The sequence below is a fragment of the Carassius carassius genome, chromosome 6 (genome assembly GCF_963082965.1).
Source record: "Carassius carassius chromosome 6, fCarCar2.1, whole genome shotgun sequence".
NCBI classification, from domain to species: Eukaryota; Metazoa; Chordata; class Actinopteri; order Cypriniformes; family Cyprinidae; genus Carassius; species Carassius carassius.
Genome location: NC_081760.1, coordinates 24,995,749 through 25,019,305, shown reverse-complemented (window position 1 = coordinate 25,019,305; position 23,557 = coordinate 24,995,749). Strand labels below are relative to the sequence as shown.

General features: G+C 35.8%; 2 protein-coding genes across 4 annotated transcripts in view; both read right to left on the bottom strand.

Annotated features, from left to right (window-relative positions):
- Positions 1 to 4,855: 4,855 nt before the first annotated feature.
- Positions 4,856 to 11,540, bottom strand: LOC132141940 (ADP-ribosylation factor-like protein 6). 2 transcript variants are annotated; one of them, XM_059551584.1, is made up of 9 exons: positions 11,488 to 11,502; positions 11,325 to 11,406; positions 9,147 to 9,292; positions 8,948 to 9,009; positions 8,770 to 8,838; positions 8,555 to 8,649; positions 8,065 to 8,194; positions 5,571 to 5,626; positions 4,856 to 5,016 (listed from the first exon to the last, which is right to left on the bottom strand). In XM_059551584.1, the coding sequence occupies exons 3-9, from the start codon at positions 9,267 to 9,269 to the stop codon at positions 4,991 to 4,993; spliced, it is 561 nt and encodes a 186-aa protein (XP_059407567.1). In that variant the 5' UTR covers positions 9,270 to 9,292; positions 11,325 to 11,406; positions 11,488 to 11,502; the 3' UTR covers positions 4,856 to 4,990. The 2 variants fall into 2 exon arrangements, with proteins under 2 accessions (XP_059407567.1, XP_059407568.1); XM_059551585.1 differs by lacking the exon at positions 11,325 to 11,406 and having other exon boundaries at positions 11,488 to 11,540.
- A 1,898-nt stretch (positions 11,541 to 13,438) lies between these two features.
- The window catches only part of LOC132142525 (ephrin type-A receptor 6-like), a 147,283-nt gene continuing 137,164 nt past the window's right edge, over positions 13,439 to 23,557 (bottom strand). The window contains exons 8-18 of one of the 2 annotated variants that reach the window (XM_059552459.1): positions 23,054 to 23,162; positions 22,099 to 22,169; positions 21,863 to 21,988; positions 21,240 to 21,425; positions 20,433 to 20,494; positions 19,362 to 19,571; positions 18,799 to 18,963; positions 16,967 to 17,160; positions 16,627 to 16,776; positions 14,975 to 15,083; positions 13,439 to 14,709 (exon numbers count right to left, since the gene is read on the bottom strand). In XM_059552459.1, coding sequence (XP_059408442.1) covers positions 14,674 to 14,709; positions 14,975 to 15,083; positions 16,627 to 16,776; positions 16,967 to 17,160; positions 18,799 to 18,963; positions 19,362 to 19,571; positions 20,433 to 20,494; positions 21,240 to 21,425; positions 21,863 to 21,988; positions 22,099 to 22,169; positions 23,054 to 23,162 — 1,418 coding nt within the window. In that variant the 3' untranslated portion in view covers positions 13,439 to 14,673. The remainder of the gene's footprint in view (positions 14,710 to 14,974; positions 15,084 to 16,626; positions 16,777 to 16,966; positions 17,161 to 18,798; positions 18,964 to 19,361; positions 19,572 to 20,432; positions 20,495 to 21,239; positions 21,426 to 21,862; positions 21,989 to 22,098; positions 22,170 to 23,053; positions 23,163 to 23,557) is intronic. The other variant, XM_059552460.1, reaches the window with a different exon arrangement.

The window sequence follows — 23,557 nt, the reverse complement described above, 5'->3', positions numbered from 1 at the left end:
AAATTGTAATCTGTCTAGACAAAACACACACACACACACACACACACATACACACACAGCAACAATTCCTTTACATATGCTTTTAAAACAAAATGTTTATGGAAAATAAATAACTCCAGAACGAAGAGAAGTGTTTCCTTTGTGATGGTTTGAGGTGTCATCATTTCTCATTTTCATACTGTTCAGTGGCAACATGCATACAATGGATGAAAAAGTAAATCATAGCAAAATAGTGACTAAACAGCAATACTGTACATCACTACAGCAACAAGCTTTGACCAATTTCTCATTCCATAGCAATGGAATAAACACTGCTTGGGAATGTTTTCTATTCATAAACAAACATAGCTAAGATATAAAATATTAGCCACTGTGCCCAGCTGTCTGAGAAACCGGTTAAAGTGAGTTTCTCAACAGAATTACTTCATAGCATTGGCAGCCAAGAAGTGTAGTGTAATTCATCAAGAGAGAAGGTGCAATGATCAAATATTAGATGCATTGTCACAGACATATTTACATGTGATTATAGCATAATAATAGCTCAGGTGATCAAAAGTGTTGAAATATTTTGTGATCTTACTCACTTGGAGGCAGAGATGTATAGAGTACTAGAGACCCAGACTTGAGTAAAAGTACAAGTGCTCTATCAAAAATGACTTGAGTAGAAGTTGAAGTGCTCTTTAAGCACCACACTTAAGTAGAAGTACTAAAGTATTCAACATTTTTTGTACTTAAGTATTGCAAGTAGTCTATTTGAAAAATTTACTACTCAAGTACTGAAAGTAAAATTACAAGTATTGTGTTATGTAGTTATTAAAGAAAGTAGTCAAAAGTTTGAACATATTGTTTTTACTATTTCAAATGATTAACCTAAAGGACAATCACAATTCCTTTGACTGTAACTTTTTGTAAACAAAAAACAGATTAAAGGGTTAGTTCGCCCAATTTGCTAAATTATGTCATTAATAACTTACCCTCATGTTGTTTCAAACCAGTAAAACCTCCGTTTATTTTTGGAACACAGTTTAAGATATTTTAGATTTAGTCCGAGAGCTCTCAGTCTCTCCATTGTCCAGAAAGGTACGAAAAACATTATCAAAGTAGTCCATGTGACATCAGAGGGTCAGTTAGAATTTTTTGAAGCATCGAAAATACATTTTGTAGGTATGTGACAATCTGACCTATATACGCACGAGCGCTTTGTTCCCGCGGCTGTGTTCCCAGCAGGTAATCAGCGCCAGACGCGTCAGTGACTTAGGAAATCTTTCTTATCTTTGCTTTGTGAATACCTCTAAAGCCCATATACTAGTAACGTAAATTACGTCCTCACGTTGATTCTCACGTTCGAATTTCCAAGTTGTCTGCCGTAAGAAGAAAGTTATAAGCGAAGCAACATTTCTCTCGTGTTTGCCATCAAAATCCGCTATGAAGGCGAGTATTTTTTTGTTTCAAACCCAATACTTTTGATAGAATATACATTTAACTTCAATTAGGTGAAGTTTGGGATGGATTGTAACATTCGCATGTGTTTTTTTACGATCCGCAAGTGACGTTGTTGTCAAAAGCAGAATCGGCCATTCAATCATATTGGCTTCCAAAACTTCTCCCAGTTTTCATCAATCCGTGCAGTATTTTTCAAAGAAATCATACAGAACCAAGGTTTAGAATCTCTAGATTACATTATTGGCATGATTTTTTCAAACATATAAATAAATACCATGGATGGTTATGTATTTGTTTAGGAACAACTGTGCTTCTGGCTGCCTGCTAGGTCATGTGACCCGTTTCTGGCAATCTGATTGGCCGAATCTTACAAACATTTCAGCCCATGTGTGCTGTATTATTCTTACAAACATTGTGAAAATAATTCAATTTTACCAACTCTGTGCAGAATAATACAGCACACGTGGGCTGAAATGTTTGTAAGATGTTTTTTCAAAAGTAAATTAAAGCAGCAAAAAGAAAAAAAAAAGTCTGTAGTACTTGTAGGCTTACAAGTATATATTATATATAAGGGTATATTACTTTTTGAAATATAAATATCATATTATACTTAAAAATAAAAATATATAGACGGTTTCATCTAGCGCACATGCCTGGCCCTAAGTTAACTTCCGGTCTGTGTTGTGTATATCGGTCTGGCTGCAGTGCCTTCTACAAACGCAGTTAAAGTCAAGGTGATGAGTACACTGAAGTTGGGGTCAGGTGGTTGTGCTGCGGGATGCGTTTCCCATACATGTATTTATTTTTGGAGACTCGCCACAATTTTAAAACTGATCGATTTTCAAAAAGGCTTCGCTGAATAAACATGAGTAACGTTACGTACTGCACGTTTAATAATAATAATTCCTTAAATTTATATGTTTAAATATCAAAACGAGGCACAGGCGTTTTTATATCGCTGTATTTCTGAAGGAAGACTTGCGTGTTATATGCCTGATAAAGCAGTGTGTGAGCGTACCGCCTCTGCTTTGTTTACAGCTGTTACTGGGGAAACCTCTATTTCTGTCTGTGCTTTAAAACATCTCCTGCTGGCAAAGAATGAATTTGCATTTTCATTAAGTCCGTCTGATTCACGCGGCAAACATATTTTGTTTGTTATCAAAAAATATCTACTCTAGAGGGACTTGGCTGTTGTTATTGATTCTATTTGGAAGTCTACCGGAAGTTAAGTTAGGTCCAAAAAAGCGCGCATGCGCAGTAACGTTTGTTTATGTTGTGGCCGTTGAAACCGTCTATACTTTTGATATAATGATATCATATTTTTAAAAGGCTGATTATTTAGATTTCATATGGAAATATATGCGTGGATTGATGCTCTCGGTTTCATTAATTAGTGGTTAATTAGAAATAATAATTTTTTTATATATACCTTTTAAAAAGAGGTCATCTTAATCTTGCTGGGCAATGAATTACCTACACTGTGGTGTTTGAATTATGCAAATAGACCAAGAAATGAGGAAGTTATGATATTTTGAAGTGTTTGATCAAGCGGAAGAGGTCACAGGTTTTCATTGTTTTATTGTTATAATTAGGTACAAAATAACCCCTAATCTCCGAATTTAAAAATTCCACAACTTTCTTAATAATTATCAGATTTTAATCATTTAAAAAACATTTTAAAGTTATTTTTATAATCTATCATATGGTTATGATTATATATTAATTTTCTAGTATTGATTTTTTTTGTCACATATCTAAATTTTGGTCCAAAAATAGCAAAAACTACGACTTTATTCAGCATCGTCTTCTCTTCCGTGTCTGTTGTAAGACAGTTCAAAACAAAGCAGTCTGGATATCCGGTTCGCGAACGAATCATTCGATGTAACCGGATCTTTTTGAAACAGTTCACCAAATCGAACTGAATCGTTTTAAACGGTTCGCGTCTCCAATACGCATTAATCTGCAAATGACTTAAGCTGTTAACTTGTTTAATGTAGCTGACACATGCCTCGGAGTTAAAACAAACCAATATCCCGGAGTAATTCATTTACTCAAACAGTACACTGACTGAACTGCTGTGAAGAGAGAACTGAAGATGAACACCGAGTCGAGCCAGATAACGAACAACAGACTGACTCGTTCACGAGTCAAGAACACTGATCTATATATATAACTTATATTATAGATCAGTGGTCAAGAACCTGTCAGACGTGTCCGATTCGAGAACCGAGGAGCTGATGATACTGCGCATGTGTGATTCAGCGTGAAGCAGATCGACACACAGAGCATCTGAACCGAACTGATTCTTTTGGTGATTGATTCTGAACTGATTCTGTGCTAATGTTATGAGCGCTGGTAAACCGAAGGCTTGCAGTCAACGCCAATGACGCCATTACGTCGAGCGCAAAAGAACCGGTGAACTGTTTTCTTCAACTGGTTTATTGGGAAGTCGTGGCCTAATGGTTAGAGAGTCGGACTCCCAATCGAAAGGTTGTGAGTTCGAGTCCCGGGCCGGCAGGAATTGTGGGTGGGGGGAGTGCATGTACAGTTCTCTCTCCACCTTCAATACCACGACTTAGGTGCCCTTGAGCAAGGCATCGAACCCCCAACTGCTCCCCGGGCGCCGCAGCATAAATGGCTGCCCACTGCTCCGGGTGTGTGCTCACAGTGTGTGTGTGTGTTCACTGCTCTGTGTGTGTGCATTTCGGATGGGTTAAATGCAGAGCACAAATTCTGAGTATGGGTCACCATACTTGGCTGAATGTCACTTCACTTCATTGAATCGAACTGTCAGAAAGAACTACTGGTGATTCGAAAACCGATGCAACCGGTTCTTGACTCGTGAAGGAGTCATTATCTGGCTCGGCTCAGTGTTCATCTCTCTCTTCACAGCAGTTCAGTCAGCACGCGCAGTCTTCTTAATCGCTTGATTCGCTCAATGATATGCCAGCTTCATCAAACCTGCCATCTACAGTTCTGTTTGTAATGGAATGATTCGTAACTTTTTTATAATTGTAACGATTATGTAACGAGTAACGATGCAGCACATAAAAAAATATCGGAGTAAAAGTATTAAACTATTAAAATATGTACTGAAGTAAAAGTGGAAGTAGGAGAAAAAAATTATACTCTAGTAAAGTACAGATACCGCCTTTTAGTACTTAAGTACAGTAGTGAAGTAGTTCTACTTCGTTACTATACATCTCTGCTTGGAGGTAGTCAGAAATGTATATGGCCAAATTGAAATTTTTGTTTCAATTCTAATGTGCCTGGACAACAGGGAATCTGTCAATCAATTATTGTGCTAATAGGTTCAATTTCACTAGTTTTGCGTGGCTTTAAAAGAAAACAACTGTCAAAATAATGTTTGTGGTGAGACAGTTGTTCATACCTAGAGCAAACAGGGCCATAATCAAAGCCAAACAGTTTATTACACTACCAACCTAACTGACAAAGACCGTTTTTGTGCCCAAAGTTGAAACTCTGTTTTGTCTGGTTCTGCCATTGCAGCTGATGAGCTCGGCTGTTTTTATATTTCAGGAGGTTTTTACGTTTTCATCGTTCTGATTTGATCTGTTAAAGGGGGGGGAAACAGAACAAGGATTATACAACTCATTATACATTTAGACTTAGAAAAAAAAAAAAAAAATCGGACCAAACTAAAACACTGGGTAGAGGAGAAGAGACAGCGGTGAAGTTCATTGTTACTGACTTCCTCAAATGCACCTCTAACAACAAAGGAGGGGGGTCTGAAATAGTTTTGCATCAGTTTGGGCTGTATCCCATCTTTGAGATACCATCAAAAGATTATTTGCTTTTGAATTTCTTCAATAAGGCCAAAGTGAAGTGTAAAGAATAAATACAGCCCATAAGTCAGTTCTAACATTAAAGTTATATTTAACTGTACAACTAATCAAAGATCACACACATTGTACTTACTGTGGAATTTGTTCTATGAGTGAAATAATACAAGAATATAAAAGGCATTTGAACACTATTTATATAGTATATAATTTTTTGTGTGTGATATCTTTCTTAAAAAGCATTTCAGTTCATCTCTGTAGAAAATAATAATTCAAAGACAAACAGGAAATTAGATGCACAAAACAAGGAATAGGTGTATTTACCTTGCAGCCAGTCTACACCCTCCTGAAGACCTTCTCCTTTCACTGCATCACTTGCACTGTAATTTATTTAATATATGCATTTAATATGTATACTGCATGTGTATAACATATATGCACAATAACATTCAAACATTTAGGGTCAGTATGATTTCTTTTTTTTTTTTTTTTAATGTTACGCAAGGACAGATTAAGTTGATCAAAAGTGGCAGTATAGCTGCTTACATTGTAACAAGGTTTTATTTCAAATACAATTTTAACTTCCTATTCATCAAACAATCCACAAAAAAGTATCAAGGTTTCCACAAATTTAGCAAAAAATTAACAACTTTGAAAACAAAGTGCAATGATAAGAAACGTTTCTTGAGCATCAAATCAGCTTATTCGATTTTTTTTTGAAGGATCATGCAGTACTGAAGACTGGAGTAATGCATTACACCAATAAATTATATTTTATTACTACAGAAAATAATTCATTTTAATCAAAAAAGTTAACCATATTGCTGTTTTTACTGTAGTTTTGATTCAAGAAACTCTGATTAGGTGAGCGTGATAAACTTTTTATTACAGATTACATATGTAATCAAAATCAATTGAAAGAACCAAAGACTTAAACTATTTCAGTCTATGTGCATTGAATTTATTTATACACGAGTTTCACAATTTGAGCTGATTACTGAAATAAATGACCTTTTCCACGACATTCTAATTTATTGAGGAGCACCTGTATGCGTGTGTGCGTATAATATATATATATATATATATATATATATATATATATATATATATTAGTGGTGGGCCGTTATCGGCGTTAACGTGCTGCGTTATTGGGAGACTCTTATCGGTGATAAAAAAAAATAAAAAAAAATAATTGCTGTTAATCTATTCTCAAAGTTGGGTTGGGAGCTGGGTTTATACTATGGAGCTATGATGACTTTCACCTTGATATTTAGCGAGGATGTATACTGTACCTAGCCGAATCTGTAGGGGGCGAGAATGAGTCTTTAAACCTGTGTGTATGCCTACTGTGAAATTACCACATCAAACGTGACGTGCTTACATGGATGCAGCTGAAGCCGCCGGGTTTGCTTCAGGGAAATCTTTTTTTTTTAAAGAAGCTTCCCAATGGAAACCTTGACAAGACTCACGCCTGTTTCACACATACTCTGTCTGCAGTGCGTATGCAGTCCGTGTGCATTACGTACTGTATGTGAAGCAGCACAGACTCATACTCCTTGTGCTTTCACACAGGACGCTACTCGGTACGTGAATGATCGCTGCACTGCTGCAGACGCACCGCTCCTGGAATGCACTGACGGACCGCAACCGCGTGAACGCTGGAATCCGTTAACATAGGTGCGTAAAAAAAAAAAATACACATAGCATACGCACTGCAGACGGAGTATGTGTGAAACAGGCGTAAGGTTGTTTGCACCTTGTGCAATGTGGAATTAGTTTACAGCTTTCTCAAGCAGTTTGATGCATTTTGGAAACAGGAGATGAGCCCCTGATCTAATGCACCACCTGTCTTGAGAAACCCGTTTTCAAAGATTTAACGTTACTTTTAGTCATTATTTTATTTGGGTAGCACACATATTCTGAATGCCTTTGGCAGAATTCAAATGAGCCATTTTAATCTAGATTAAAAAAAAAAAAATCTATGATCTATGCCCACCACTAATATGTATATATATATATATATATATATATATTCTGTCCAAAAACAGTACTCCCTCTCGTGATCAATCTGTATAAAATAAATCAACATACACACACCCCCTCTTTTTTCAGACATTGCAGATTTACCCTGAGGAGATCTTTTTAAATTGGTCACAGATGTACTTTGGGATTGTGTTATTGCCATCTGAATTGAATGTGTCATGCAACCTTTGTAAAAACCAAAGAGCAAATTACCTCCCCTGTAGCTCATGGTTCCTCTGAGAAATCTAATTCCGTCCAGGTAGGAATGCTTGTCACTGCTGTATGTAACACTTTCCCTCATTTATTATGACATTTGTTGAATACTGTAACTAAAGCTTAATCTGCTGCCTTCTGCATTAGCTTGGTGATTTATGTACTACTTCTGACATGCCATCCAAAGTACAATACATTCAAAGGACTGTACAGTATGTTGAAATTTTGGTCTCCAAAAATTCCATGAAACTTGTGAACTGTGAAAATTATGTGATCTAGGACATTTCGCAAATGCAAATGTAAAGACTGTACATCTATCCCTCACAGCCTTGTTTTCATCAGTGTTAAATTCAGAATGGCTTCTAACCTGACTAAGGTCTATAGTCTCTCTGACTCCCCATCAATAATAATTTCTGTGATCCCAATCTCACCCAAATCAGTATATGACATTTAAATGTGCAATTAATAACTGTTACTCAAACACTGTGTAGAAATCAGAACAGACCTTTACCTATTTTTTTATTATGCAAATTATTCAAAGGAAAGCAGACCACAATCTAACAAAAAATTATTATTTTCTTACCAGATATGCCATGGTTTGTCCTTAATATTTTCCAGACACAAGAGCTGGGAGACCTTTACTGCTGACAATGCATCCCTGAGGTCCATCTTGTTAGCGAAAAAGAGTATAGGTATCCTTCTGTGCTTAATATCTAAGCATGCCCAGAAAAAACAAACAAACAAAAAACAAACATATATGAGCATTAGGGTGCTTTTAAAAGACTAGTTTCTATTTTCTGAAAATCCTCAGGCCATCCAAAATGCAGATGATTTTGTTTCTTACAAACATGCAACTTTTTGCTTCACAACACATTAAGTGATGAAATGCAGTCATTAATTATTGTGATTGTAATGCTACATTTCTCCAAATCCATTCTCTTGAAAAAACTAATTTATCAACATCCTAAAAGGCCTGTGAGTATATCTTCAGCTAGTTTTCATTTTTGGATGAATTGTTCCTTTAATTTAGATCTGAAAATGATGACGAAATCAGAGATTAATGAAATATGTACCAGGGTGATTCAAAAGGGTATCCAATTCTTCTTTTGCCACAACCATTCTTAGTTTATCCCCACTGTCAATGACAAATATGATGGCCTGACCCTCTCTGAAAACAAACAAGATAACATTGATAAACACAAAAAACACAGATTGATTTCCAAGTGGCAGATGGCCTTTCTTTAGCTCAGTAAACATAATCAGATACGCTTGAATCAGAGAAACCCACTTGTAATAGTGCTCCCACAGATTTCTGTATCTTCCTTGCCCTGACATATCAAACACTGTGAAAGAAAGACTTCGGGGAAAACAGATATCATGTTTGTAATATTTTGAAAATGGACAAAAGGTTTTCAGACACTAAAATTTAATCAAAGCTTCTATAGTTATCGCTTTCAAATATGCACCTTGAGGTCTTAAACTTTTCTATGCTGAAACCTATAGTTGGTACAATGTCTTGAGCATGAGCCTGCAAAGAAAAAAGGCAAGATCACAACTGTGAGCTCACATACAAAACAGAGATCAAAGAGAATGGAATATTCAAAAAACAAACTTGTGGAAACCACTTTATTTTATTTCGGGTCCACAGACAGGAGTGTGACATACATTGGATGGCTTTAACTGGTTGATGATGGTAGTTTTTCCACTGTTGTCCAGACCTAAACACAGCACGTTCACTTCCTTCTTCTTCAGGCCCAGCCACCCTGCAAGCTTGTCAAAAAGCCCCATTTGCCTGTTTGGATGGGACGCTTCTGGAAAGAGACCACATCAAAGACGAGCGCCATTAGATTATTCATTAGATGCATCCAGAGGCTGACTCCCACTTGGGACAACAGAAACATCTCTTTTTTTCAGTCTCTATAAGGCACCAACTGCTGAGGGGAGCAGATCTCAGTTGTTTTAAAATACATAAAGAAATATACAAATACTAAGATCTACTACTACTACTGTTTTTGTTTTATATATAAATTCCAGCTAATTGTGACACAAAGTTAAAGTTGGTAAGATTTTTGAGTGTTTTTGAAAGAGTTGGGAGTCCATCATGCGATCAAGTCTCTTATTTCAACAAGGCTGGATTTATTCAGAAAAACAGAATATTGAAATATCATTACAACTAAAATGTACAGTTTAATTGTTTTACCATTTATTTTCAACAATGCATTCCTGTGATGCAAAGCTGAATTTTCAGCAGCCATTACTCCAGTCTTCAGTGTCACATGATCCTTCAGAAATCATTTTAATATGTTGATTTGATGCTCAAGAAACATTTCCTATTATTATCAGTGTTGACTAGGGTTGGGTACCGAAACCCGATACCAATATGGCACCGGTACCTATGGAACCGATATGCACCGAACCGAATCAGAACGAAGATTTCGGTGAAGATCTCCTCCCCGTCTTTCAGCACAACACGGTGACCGCGGCGGAGCAGCGCGAACGGGCTCAAACAGAAACAGAGGACACACTGTGTGTTTATCGATAGATTGTTAGAATATCTGTATCTGTGCAGTTCTTTGTCATAAATACAGTTTACAAAAGGTCACGAGGGAGCAATCGGTTTCTCATTTACTGTAAAGTTTCCGCTGTTCCCCGCTCATCACACCACAGCTGTTTCCTCCAGCGAAAATCGAGCCCTTAATGTATATGAACGCATACTTTAATTACACTTATTTAAATATACTTAATATAATTATGCGTGTTTTATACATACACTACTGTGCAAAAGTCTTAGTCTTGGACAGTCTGTTGTCAGACTGCTCGTGAATTTAACAATATCATTAGATTATTATTAAAATTAATGGCAAAATGAATTTTTGGAAATGTAAACCGATATCCTTCCTTGGACCACTTTAGACAGATACTGACCACTGCAGACTGGGAACACCCCACAAGAGCTGCATGCAGATTTGGAGATGCTCTGACCCAGTCGCCTAGGCATTACAAGTTGGCCCTTGTCAAACTCTCTCAAATCCTTATGTTTGCCCATTTTCCATACTTCCAACACATCAACTCTGAGAACAAAACGTGCACTTGCTGCCTAATATATCCCACCCAACTAACAGGTGATGAAGAGATAATCAGTGTTATTATTCACTTCACCTGTCAGTGGCCATGATGCTATGCCTGATCGGTGTATAGTATAGCCCTTTTGTTTTAATTATAAATGATGTTATAATTTGAAACATTTTAATATTTGATGGTATTCTGGTTTGATAAGAAAATTACCTTGTTCCCTTTTTTAATTATCTGATTTAAGTGAATTAACTTGAACTTACAAATTGCACTAGAGGCTGTAGTAGTACATGAACCTAATTATCTTGAATCTGTAAACTCGCGGTATTTATATGCCAGTATATAGGGTCTAAAGAGAGCACCCACCTGTTGTATATAGGAATATGAAAATGACATTTTAGTTGCATATCTTTACATGTCCCTCCATCCAATAACCCAACGACAGCAAAGATAGTTGCATTAAAAAGCTTATAAACGTAAAGTTACCTCTTAAACAATGCCGAAGATCAGAAAAACATGAACGTAAAAGCGTAACGTTAATCTACGAGAAGAGCCTGTAATCCTCTGAGCTCATTAGCACACGGGATAGCGCTTCACATGTGCGAGTACGCGTACGCTCAAATAATCAAAACACGTCCGTTCACGGAGTTTGTTCCATTAAACACTCATAAACGTCCAGATAAAGACAACACACGGTTATCATTTTCTGCTAATCTAAGGTTATTGTTTACATATTCGTTGCAGGTAAGGGCTGTTAGCTGGCTGGCTAACCTGCACTGACGGTCTGCTGAACATGGAAAGATTTTTCTTTTTTTTTTCCACCGGCTCTGTTCAGGCTGTATGATGTCTGCTCCTTGGTTAAAACGTGATTTCGAAAGCATTCATATGATTGACAGTACGGCCAGTGCAGACGGAGAGCAGAAAACACACTTACCTTGCGTCCTGAAAACCGTACAAAACTCTTCCCTTCACACGACCCGTTGCTAGGAGACCGATGACGCCTTTTCACTCGACTCACAAATTTACGTCATAACATGGACAAGAGTAGCTTTGAGTAAAACAAACAAACAAAAAAAAAACAAATATATATATATATATATATATATATATATATATATATATATATATATATATATATATAATGATTTCCAGAAATCGTACACCAGTGTCATGATTTGTGAAGAATGTTGATTTTAAACGCAACTTTCAAAAATATTGGTATTTCTTTACCTTTTGCCATTTTTATGTCACAAGGGATGATTCAATTATTTAAATTATTTTTTTTAAATATTAAAATAGTCACATCACAAATTAAAACTGGTAATGTTCTACTAGTTGTTCTAATTTTAAAATACCTTCATTATTATTATTATTATTATTATTTTTTACCTTTATCCAATGCCCAGACATTCAAACTCAAATTATAAAAATCTGATGGTATCTATGAATTATTAGGATCTAAAATAAGTCATCTAAACATACACAAATTCACCAAAGTTTATAGTGTGAACTTTATTATTATTATTATTTGCCTTATTTTCCTACATCCGGTAGGCTAGTGTCAGTGAAAACAGTATTTAACTGTGTGCATTTAGTATACAAAATTAAAAATTAGTATACAAAAATAAAAAAATAACCTGTGAAATTATCCTTAGCAAAACAACGAGCCTATAAGCAAATTAATAAATGGGATCAGGAATAATTGTCACACAGGTTAACTAAAGCAATGCTTGTTACACAACATGTTTCCATTAATGTATACCCAACATTGTTCTCTGTGTCACATTTATACACTTGGCAATCCAAAGCAAACCACATATTAGGCAGAGTACAGAATTAATTTGATAATTTTTTTGCATCCCCTTTCATAAAATGCATTTTCGTGTCATTCTTTACACCATACTGTACTGCAGGGGTTCTCAACTCTGGCCCTCGAGGTCCACCTTCCTACATAGTTTAGCTTGAACCCTAATCAAACACCCATAAACAAGCTCTTCAGGATTGTTAGAATATTAGGTGGGTGAGTTTGATCAAATTAAGGAGGTAAACTCAGCAGGAAAGTGGACCTCAAGGGCTAGAGTTGAGAATGCCTACTCTTCTGTTTGAGCAAAACATGTGCATTAATGAGCACCGTTATATTGTTGTTGTTGTTGTTGTTATTATTATTATTTTAAATAAAAATATTAACTAATTATGCTTAGACATGACAGGGTTTCATCAGACATTTGACAGAAAGGTCTGTAATGAATAGTTCACCCAAAAAAATTAAATGAACTGAAATATAATTGATGAGCTCAAAGAAACAAACTCTAATAATTTTTATGACAAACCATTAAAATTAGAAGTTGGCTATTAATGAAAACTTTTAATCAAATTGATAACATTATTTGATGATTAATCAAATCAATCTTGATTCTTTTTATTGTATATGTTTTTGCTTGTAATTGGCGCTGGATCTCTGCGTATTTCTCTACTGATTCAGATTAAATGACTTTTTGAGTAGAGAAAAAGCAACAGTTTAAAGTTAAAAATATCTTGATGGATTACAGACATGCAACTTGATTGTGTTTTTATCAGCTGTTTGGACTGTTCTGACGGCACCCATTCTTTGCAGAGGATCCATTTGTGAGCAAATGTTCTCCAAGTTCTCCAAATCTGTTCCCATGAATAAACAAACTCATCTATGTCATGTGGCCTGAGGGTGAGTACATTTTCAGCAAATTATATTTTTTTTGGGTGAATTATTCCTTTAAGACCCGCAAATGATCTAACTACTGTTACAACTAACTTGGCTGTTAATCTACTTTTAACTAGTTGCAATGATTTAAGCCCAAGGTTTTTTATCTTACCACTTGAGTGCCTTGGAAGTATTTCGACCACATAACTTGGCTGTAGCTTCTTCATGATTTTGTGCTGTAATATTTTAGAAAGCAAAATTGCAGTCCATATAATACTTTTTTTTTTTGATTGTGATCCAATAAAACACAGAAATATCTGTTATAATTTATTTTTACAAACATTCAACCTTTATCACCTTTATCTCTCTGTACTCTTTATAAATTATAAAAAATAATGTACAATTAGTTTACTATGAACAGTACATAATGACCTGATTACCCAGAGTTTTCCCTTGCCCTGCTTGAAGTAAGCACTCGCTTCTCTTGCACTTTTGATGTTTGCACATTGCAACTTGAAGTTTGTCAAGTGGTCTCAATGTCCCAAACATATGTTCAGGTACAAAGAGCCAATCGAAGGATGGGGGTCTGTATCAGCTAATGAACATGGTACTGGTATTGTGCATTTGTATGTCTGGTGGAAGTGAAAGAGATTGAAAATATGTATGTTGCCATTAAAGCTATGCGTGTATGTAGGCCTGCTGTGTTGGGAAAAATACTTGCCAACATGCAGAGTGCTATACGGTCATGTTCTCTATATGAGAACATTACCTCAGGGATTTTCCAATGACTATATGTCAATAGATTCATAGTCGCAAGGCAAACTGATTAAACATCAGAGGTGTCTATAGAATCTGTACACCAAAGTAGACTGAACAAATGTGTGCAGTTCTCAAATCTTGGTCTGAGTGTATTTGTTTAAGTTTGTTCAATTTGACTGTGGTGCACAGGAGTAAGAAAATGGCTTACAGTCTTCTGAAAGGTCAGACTTTTACCACTTTGCTGACAGCCTGAGGAAGTCAATGGTTTTGTGTGGTGTTTTGTTTTCTTCAAAAGAGCAAGATAAAGCTCTCCACGTCCTACCTTGGCTCTTTTCTTGGTTTTCTAAAGACTGGACATATTGCTTAGAAAAAGAACTAAACAAAATGCAACCAAAAAGAAACAAAGTCACACATACATATAAATATCAGGATAAATATCAGATGTCATAAACAATGTATAATAGTCATTTAAAGCTGAAGACATTCAACAGATCCATAGTCTCTCACTGTAGAGGCTCGATGAATAAACCAGGAAAATCTCTTAAGACACATTATTTAATACATTAAAATAGCAAATCTGCTATTCAAAGTTCTCAGGTTTGGAGTCCAGTCAATCACAGAACTTGCTGGATGATTGACAGATGACATCTTCAGAACAACAGAAAGGTGCCATTGTTCCGTTGTTTACTGTAGTTCCTCCGGGTAAATGGTCCAATTTTCCTGTCACACACAGTTCATCAAGACAAACAATTCACGGCATTTAGCATGTTTCTTCATGGTCTTTGCGACTGCTTTCCTATGTATGGGTTTCATATGGATGTCTTCACTGGATTATGATAGAAACAGAGGCTGTGGAGCACTTCTAATTGACAGACAGTCAGTCCGGACCTGAAGGGTGTGTGCGTGTGTTTTGGGGGGGTCTAGCGATGCTGGGAAAAGCATTTGTATATGGAGTATGTGTATGTGTATATGTGGATTTTCATACATGGAAGCCACTCTGTTGAACGTGGAGGAACTGCAGTCGTAGTGCTTGTATGCTGCTCACTATCCTCCTCTGGTGGCCAATCAGTGACACTCCGATTCTTCTCACATCACTGTTGAGAAAACAACAGGGTGAGACTTTTGAAACTGAGGCAATGAATTGACAAGGTCATGAGTAAATTGAGCGAATATGAATAGAATTACAGGACAACAGTAAATGACTGCGAAAAAACAAACAAAAAAACAACAGGGTTATAATTATAATTTTTTAATGTGTTTATTTTTTAACGTGGCTAAAGATGAACTAGGGTGAAAGGCGTATTTGACGTTATTCTCTAACCACTTGATGATAGAGAATTTGAAATATTTTTGAAAGCCTGCTTCCACCACTGAATAAAAAAAAAAATAATAAAAACAAGGGAAAAAACCCACTGTTTATGACTTTTTATAGCACAGTTCTGACTTTTTGCATGGAGAATTGTGTGATATAAACTTGGAATTCTGACCTTTTTTTTATCTCAGAATTGTGTAATTTTAACTCACAATTGCATGAAAAAAGTAAGAATTGTGAGGAAAAAAGTTTGAATGGCCTTTTATATCAAGGCCAGCAGCACAATCACTGAAATATTAAATAGCTAGCTGAATTTTCCATTTGTTGACATGACAGGGTTATGTTCAGATGGTCAATATAGTTTATTAGGTTGGGTATTGTGGGATTACAAATTTGTACTATGTTGAATCAAGTTTCCAATGTAATAGTATGTAATTTGTGTTTTTACATTTTGAGGTTAAGATTCAAGCAGACCAGGTTTCTGAGACATTAACCTTTTGTCTTCAAGCACATCCTGAATATAGGGCAAGGTCCCAACATAAAGGTGCCTGCTAAACTCGAGGCAAAGCTGTGCCTTTGTTTCTATGATAATGTGAAGGTATTGGTGATACGATCAGGCACCTCTGTATTTAAATGACACTGTTATGCTGATGAGATCAAGGCTGGGAAAATGCCAATGTCTGTCACTTTCCTGATTGCATTTCCATGCTCCCACCTCTGTGTATCCCGCCCCCTTGAAATGTATATAAACTACAACGCATCAATGACTAGTTAGACTTTTGATGACTACAGCGCCACATAGAGCAAGCGTTCTCAATAAATAATTCTGCTGAAGATTACCCAAGAGTCTCCTGGTCTCAGTTTCTGAGTTTCCAACAGTATACACCTTAGACATAACCACCAAATAATCACCAATAAATATGATATTAATCATAATAACATATAATTTTTATGTTTTATTATTCCAAGTCTGGGGTAAAAGTCCCCCAATTCATTTATATGAGTTTTAAACAAAACAATTTTTTGTTATGATTTATTTTCCTACAAAACGTGTTCCTCTATCTATGTCCAAGAATAATAATAATAATAAAAACAAAGTTTTTTTTAATTTTTTTTTTTACAGTCATGTAGTATGAACAGCACTTTTTTTTTGCTTAAATTAAGGTATGCCTAGAGTCTTTTAAAGCAAGCAAACTAAACTGAACTAAACCCACTAAAGAGAGTGATCATGATCATTATTGCATGCAAAACAACACATAGAACTTAAATGGAGCATAAAAAAAGCAGTGAGCAGAACTTCATGCAGTAGTTTTGACTCAACTCACTCAATACTCATGGTGGATATGGAATCCAGGGTTGTGTACCCTGCTGCTATGAAGTTGTTCTTGTATTGACTCATTTTGAGCGAATCCAACCAATCACCGATAGATATGAAGAGAGGGTAGTCTGGCATATCCTCAGGGGATACTGGGAAGCTGTTTAAGAACACATCACTGTTTGGCACACGTTTCCCACAAGGCAAGAGACAACAGTTCAGTGCAATAAGAGTTATCTTTCAGTAAACTAACAATTTCAGTTTCAACACTGACACTCAATTTGATTCTAGTAAGCAATTAAGTAAGCAATAAAAATGTTGATTTTAAAATGGTGTTGTGATCATTCTACCTATTTACATCCTCCACCAGTGTGAGCAGGCTGCTGGGATTGCGGATCAGCTTATCCAGGAAGCTGACAACATCATTAAACTGTGGTCGGCGACTGCGTTCCTTCTGCCAGCAGAGAAGCATGAGCTGGTGCAGGGCCACGGGGCAGCCCATGGGTGCAGGGAGCCTGTAGCCCTCCTCAATAGACAGAATTACCTGCAGGAAGACACACAGAACTCTATTAAGATTCAAATTCTACAAGACCATTGTACTTTGCAAATGCAATTTAAGGATGCCATCAGTGGTATAAAACACTTCAGCCATTGCTAAAGAAACACTTCAGCCAATGAAAAACAGCAGACAATTAATTAGTGAGGACAGTAAATAAAAAACTAAAGGAATAACAAGGAAACTTTTAGAACAAGGAGTTCCACGTTATAATTTAACAGAATATGTTCTTGAATTTGAAGTAGATTAGGCCACATGCCAAGGGAAGATGATTTTCACATTGGAATTAAAGGTGTAATTCATGGAAGCTTGCTTCTGCCATGGGAATAAAGAAAATACATAATTTACATTTATATTGAATTTGATACTGTATTTTATCAACTTTTATGAGATGTAAACTCTTTCATTCTTTCTTTCTTTGCTGAACTAAAAAAAAAAAAAAAAAAAAATATATATATATATATATATATATATATATATATACAGTACAGACCAAAAGTTTGGAAACATTACTATTTTTAATGTTTTTGAAAGAAGTTTCTTCTGCTCATCAAGCCTGCATTTATTTGATCAAAAATACAGAAAAAACAGTAATATTGTGAAATATTATTACAACTTAAAATAATAGTTTTCTATTAGAATATAGTTAAAAAAATAATTTAGTCCTGTGATGCAAAGCTGAATTTTCAGCATCATTACTCCAGCCTTCAGTGTCACATGTAACATCCAGTCTATCACATGATCATTTAGAAATCATTCTAATATTCTAATTTATTATGAGTGTTGAAAACAGTTCTGCTGTCTAATATATTTGATGAATAAAAGGTTAAAAAGAACTGCATTTATTCAAAATAATAAAAAAATTATAATAATGTATATTCTAATAATATATTTTCTTTACTATTACTTTTTACCAATTTAACACATCCTTGCTGAATAAAAGTATTGATTTTATTTAAAAAAAAGAAAGAAAACATTACTGACCCCAAATTACTGACCAGTAGTGTATATTGTTATTACAAAATATTTATATTTTAAAAACATAGCTTCTTTTTTTTTTTCTTTTTTTTTATTCATCAAAGTATCCTAAAAAGTATCACATGTTCTGAAAAAATATTAAGCAGCAGAACTGTTTCCAACTTTGATAATGAATCATCATATTAGAATAATTTCTAAAGGATCATGTGATAATGATCCTAAAAATTCAGCTTTGCATCACAGAAATAAATGATAATTTAAAGTATAATAAGTTTCAAAACAATTATTTTAAATTGTAATAATATATCAAAATATTATTTTTTTTTTCTGTATTTTTGATCAAATAAAAGCAGGCTTGATGAGCAGAAGAAACTTCTTTCAAAAACATTAAAAATAGTAATGTTTATGGACATCCAAGACATCCAATGTTTACATATATACACACACACACACACACTCACATAAATATGTCATATTTGTAATATTGCATTTGTATTTTTTTGTTTCAATTTGAAAAATATATTTATTAAAGGCATGTTGTTTACAACATATATTTAGCCTAACAATCTGAAATACATTTTGGCAAGAAAAAAATAAAAATGCCTCATAAGACTATTTAGTAGAATTAGAATAGACCAAGTGACTCACATCTTGGTTGGACATCTCCCAGTAGGGCCGCTCTCCATATGACATCACCTCCCACATGACAATACCGTAGCTCCAAGCATCACTGGCTGAGGAAAACTTTCTGTAGGCAATAGCCTCTGGAGCTGTCCAGCGGATGGGGATTTTACCCCCCTGACGAAACAAAATCTTTTTTTTTATTATTATTATAATAGCAAGCAGCATCACTTTGTGTTTACTAGGCAATCAAAGGAGATGCTGATTGCTTGTTATGTAATGATGAGTCATAATTGAGCTTTTCTTGAAATGTAAATGTATAGAATTACACACTCCGACCCTTGTATCAAAAAGTTTGATGTATTCAGACAAATTTAGCATCTTATTATAAATCTAATTACACAACCACTCCTCAGAGTAAGCCTTTAATCTTGTGTTATACTGCTTAGATAAACTCAATCCCATTCAATAGTGCTAAACTCCAGAGATTCAGGATCAGCTTTGGCTGTCTAAGGAGCACAGATTTTTATTAACTCTGAACAGGCCTGAATTTAAATGAACCGATATTTAAGTGGGTGTATGTGGCTTACTGTGGTGGTGTAAGCTGCCTCCGGGTCGTCCTCCAGCACCCTGGACAGACCGAAGTCCGACACCTTACACACCAGGTTGTCATCCACTAGAATATTTCGGGCTGCCAGATCCCGGTGGACATAGCCGATGTCGGACAGGTACATCATACCTGAGGCAATGCCACGCAGCATACCAACCAGCTGGATCACGGTGAAGTGTCCGTCATGCTTCTACAAAAGAAGAGGAGGAGAGGCAAGAAGAAGATGGAAAAGAAGAGATGGAGAGGTTTATCACAATGAACAATAAAAAAATTAAAAACACCTTTAAACCAGACCTGTGAGCATCAACAACAACAAAAAAGCATTAAAGCTTGTGATTGTGTAGTAGTTGATGAACACTTTACAGTAAGTGCTATAGATGATTTTTAATTTTTTATATTTTTAATCACCTTTTATCCTTCAGTAGTTCATTTTAAATCAATGAAATTACAATTATTCTCAATAAAAAAATCAGATCATGACTCTATGTGTAACAAAGAATTAATGATTGAATGAATGAATAAACAAATAAACAAATTAATTAAATAATTTCTGGTTTGATGTACAGTTGTTTTTATGGTTCTTGAAGGCATTCTTGTGCTGAAATGTGGATGAAACAACATAGTTCAATATTTTCACCTTTTCCTGCACTACTATTCAACACTACACTACATTGTTACTGAATCTACAACATACAGAAACCAATAGGGTCCGGTTCCGGAACAAATGACTTGCATTAGTCTGTTTCTTTTAGTAAATCTAAAACAGAACAGTTTAGTCAACAAATGAGTTCAAGACAACAATAAAAAGAAGAAATAGCTTCATTTGAGTCTTTTTGGTGTTATTTCTTGCATTCCCGAAATGGACCCCGGCCTCCTGATTAAGAACCACCAGACAGTTTTAGACTGTCAGACTGCAGGACGTCAACTTTCCAAAAAGAATTTCATATCAACTATCGATCTGCTGGCAAATAACAAAATGCTCTTTCTAGACAGATGCTGTTTATGAGGAATGCCAGGTGTGCTGTGCCATAATCATGATGCATTCTTGTACCCTCAGAAAAGAGTCCAAGGAGCCATTCTCCATGTATTCCACCACTATCATCACAGGCCGACCTACAAAAAGGAAAACAGGACACCTGTAAGTAAGTTATATAGAAAAAAACAGAGGGAAATGGGACAGACATTACCATATTACTCATCTCTGGCTTTGCATGACTAAAGATTAGATTACATGAACATATTTTTCTTTCTAGTGCATCTGTAATTTTATCTTAACTACTCCAAACAGCCTGAAATATTAATTAAACTCTAGTATCATGGTATTGACTGGTAAAATATATAAAAAACCTAAGAATCACGCACTGACAGTTTTTTTTTTTTTTTTTTTGAGATTGAAGACAGTTTGATTTGTAGCATGAAATCAGCGATTGTCTGTGAGTGTATCAAACTTGTCAGACAAACATTTTGCATCCCCAATGAACATCTGTTTTATTTATTTATTCATTTATTTATTTATTATCTGCCATGCTATTATAAGACAGAGGGACTTTGCTGAAGTTGCATTAAACTCATTACTGAAAGGTATTACACAACTAGTCAAAGGTTTGGGCTAAGAATGTTTCTTTTTAAAAGAACTTTTATTCAGCAAGGATGTATTTATACTCCACATATATTCCACTAAACAAGCAGCACGACTGTTTTCAACAATGATAATAATAAGAAAAGTTTCTTTAGCTGCAAATCAACTTATTGTAATGATATTTTACAATATTACCGCAGCCTTGCTGTGCATAAGATACTTCTTTCAAATTAGCTGTATAAAACTTCAGAATGCAAAAGAAGGCAAAAAGTTGCTTACTCTTTGTAACCACACCCTGCAGTCTGATGATGTTAGGATTATCAAACTGTCCCATGATGCTCGCCTCTCGTAGGAAGTCCCGTCTCTGTCGTTCAGTGTATCCCCCCTTCAGAGTCTTGATAGCCACAGGAAATTCCTTCTTTCCCGGGATACGAAGCTGGCCACTGCACACCTCCCCAAACTCGCCTGCAGAACACATTTATTTACTGTCATAGCATTTAGCGTTACTGGTTGCACTTGTCACCACTAGGTGGCAGTCAAACTATATCGAAGACACAAGTTCACAAATCTTCCTTCTTATCTCACTGAAGATTGGATTCTAATCTAAGTCTTCTGAGAATAACAAAGTGATTCAAGAGGCATTTAAGAGCTAAATTGTGAAAATGCTCTGAAATATATTTTAATTAGACACATAAAATAAACCAAAGCCTAGATGGAGAGACTAAAGGACAGAGAAAAAGATAAATGAGCAAATTGGAAGAAGTTTTTTTTAAAAAATCTTCTAACCAATTTTTTTTTACTCATGACAAACTTTTCATTTTATATATTGCTGCATAAATAGCAAGAGTACATTATGGGCTGCTGAGTATCAGACTGAAGTGAGCTGTAAAAAGAGCTCTGACCTGCTCCGATGACTCTTTCGATTCGGATACGAGATGGATCGATTTCCTTGGCAAACTCATGAATGGCCTGTGAGGGGTCCTCGTAAGTGTCCGGGTCAATGTAAGTCTTCGATCCTGGGAATGGTACTATAAAACATGTAAAAGGTTGAAATCAGGATTTTTTTTTTTGAGTAAGTTTAAAATATAATTATACAATATGTGCGTATGTGAGTGAATGTGTAAATAAGGCCTCATACCATGTCCATTTTGATACTGTGTTCTTTTTTTGTCTTCTGACTTTATCTTAGATTTTATGTACCACTGACACCTGTTCAAATAAAGAAAAATGTAATTGATCAATTGTTATGTTGATGTACTATACATATACAACAAGTTTAGAGACATCAGCACTGTCCGTGGTCCAGAAGCCAGTGTCCCTGTCCGTGGTGCTGAATGGACCAGTCATGATCGGCAACGAGAAAGCTTCTCCAGAGAGAACATCTCAAGAGTGTTCATTTGTGAATTAATTTCTTTTTGTCGATAAATGAAGACACTGATTCTGTCTGTCATCAAGAGCTCTTGATTTATTTGAGAGCTGCTCGCAACAGTCTCCTGAAAATCTGACAGAAATCTGACACCATCAGCCCCTGAAGCTTTGCTAGGATGTGATGGCACAGGGGCTGACTGAGTGAGGTTTCACACAGCGCATTGCACATGCTGATATTGCGAATCACAAGACTGTGTGGCATGTTTAAGCTTGCTGTCAGTCTCACAGCAGGCCATTTCATGGCAGCAAACACAGCCGCTGACAGGAGGCTGCAGCATTCCGACTAATTAGGCAGTGACATGGTCCAACCAATCGGAAAATAGGAAGGTTCTCCATGGCCAACAGGCCTATTAGGAGATGGCTGGATAAGCAAGGAGCTAAATTAAGGGTAAATGAGTGAATTAAAGTAAAGACATATTCATGACATCCACAGACAGTCCGATAGACCCATAGATAGACCAACAGACAGAGAGACAGACAGACAGACAGACAGACAGACAGATAGATAGATAGATAGATAGATAGATAGATAGATAGATAGATAGATAGATAGATAGATAGATAGATAGATAGATAGAAAGATAGCAAATGCATATAAACACAACATCTGTTCATCTATCCTGGAGCGTATTTACCTGCCCCCTCATTATTTGCGCCCTCATTACCTGCCACTGATGAGAAGGAAGAGGGTGAGAATGATGAGGAGAGAAAAGCCCCCCACTGTGGCTGTAACAATCACCAACACCTGGCCCTGATCAGCTGCCTCCTCAGAGTCTGACAGAGTGAAAGAGTATGTGTGTGTGTGCACGTGAATGTGAAAGAGAGAGAAAGAAAGAGAAAGAAACACAAAACAATGAAGTCACTTTTAAGTTCATGCTCGGTTGGTCAGTGGGGCTTCCATCAGACTTCCATTAGAAATAGACTTAATGCCAGGAGACAGGTTGGTATGTATTTAAATAAATATGGTGCACTTAGATCTGCAAAAAAAGCAGAACTGGAACCAAACAAGACTTGAGGCCATTCACAATAAACATAAAATGTTCTCTGCTAGCATTTGTTTAAAATTCTACTCACGTAGCTGACATGGTCTGACCACCGTCTCCGAAAATTGGACATAACTACAGTGTTTTAGGCTAACAGGTATTGAAATTAGATATTTTTTAGAAAAA

Bases quoted from the DNA above. Each gene is read 5' to 3' on its own strand.
- LOC132141940 (XM_059551585.1), bottom strand. From the start codon at position 9,269: ATGGGGCTTTTTGACAAGCTTGCAGGGTGGCTGGGCCTGAAGAAGAAG. The intron at 9,010-9,146 runs GTATGTCACACT...TTTTCTTTGCAG, and splicing joins ACCAGTTAAAGCCATCCAAT to GCTCATGCTCAAGACATTGT. The intron at 8,195-8,554 runs GTACATATTTCA...GGGCATGCTTAG, and splicing joins TACCCTTTTGAATCACCCTG to ATATTAAGCACAGAAGGATA.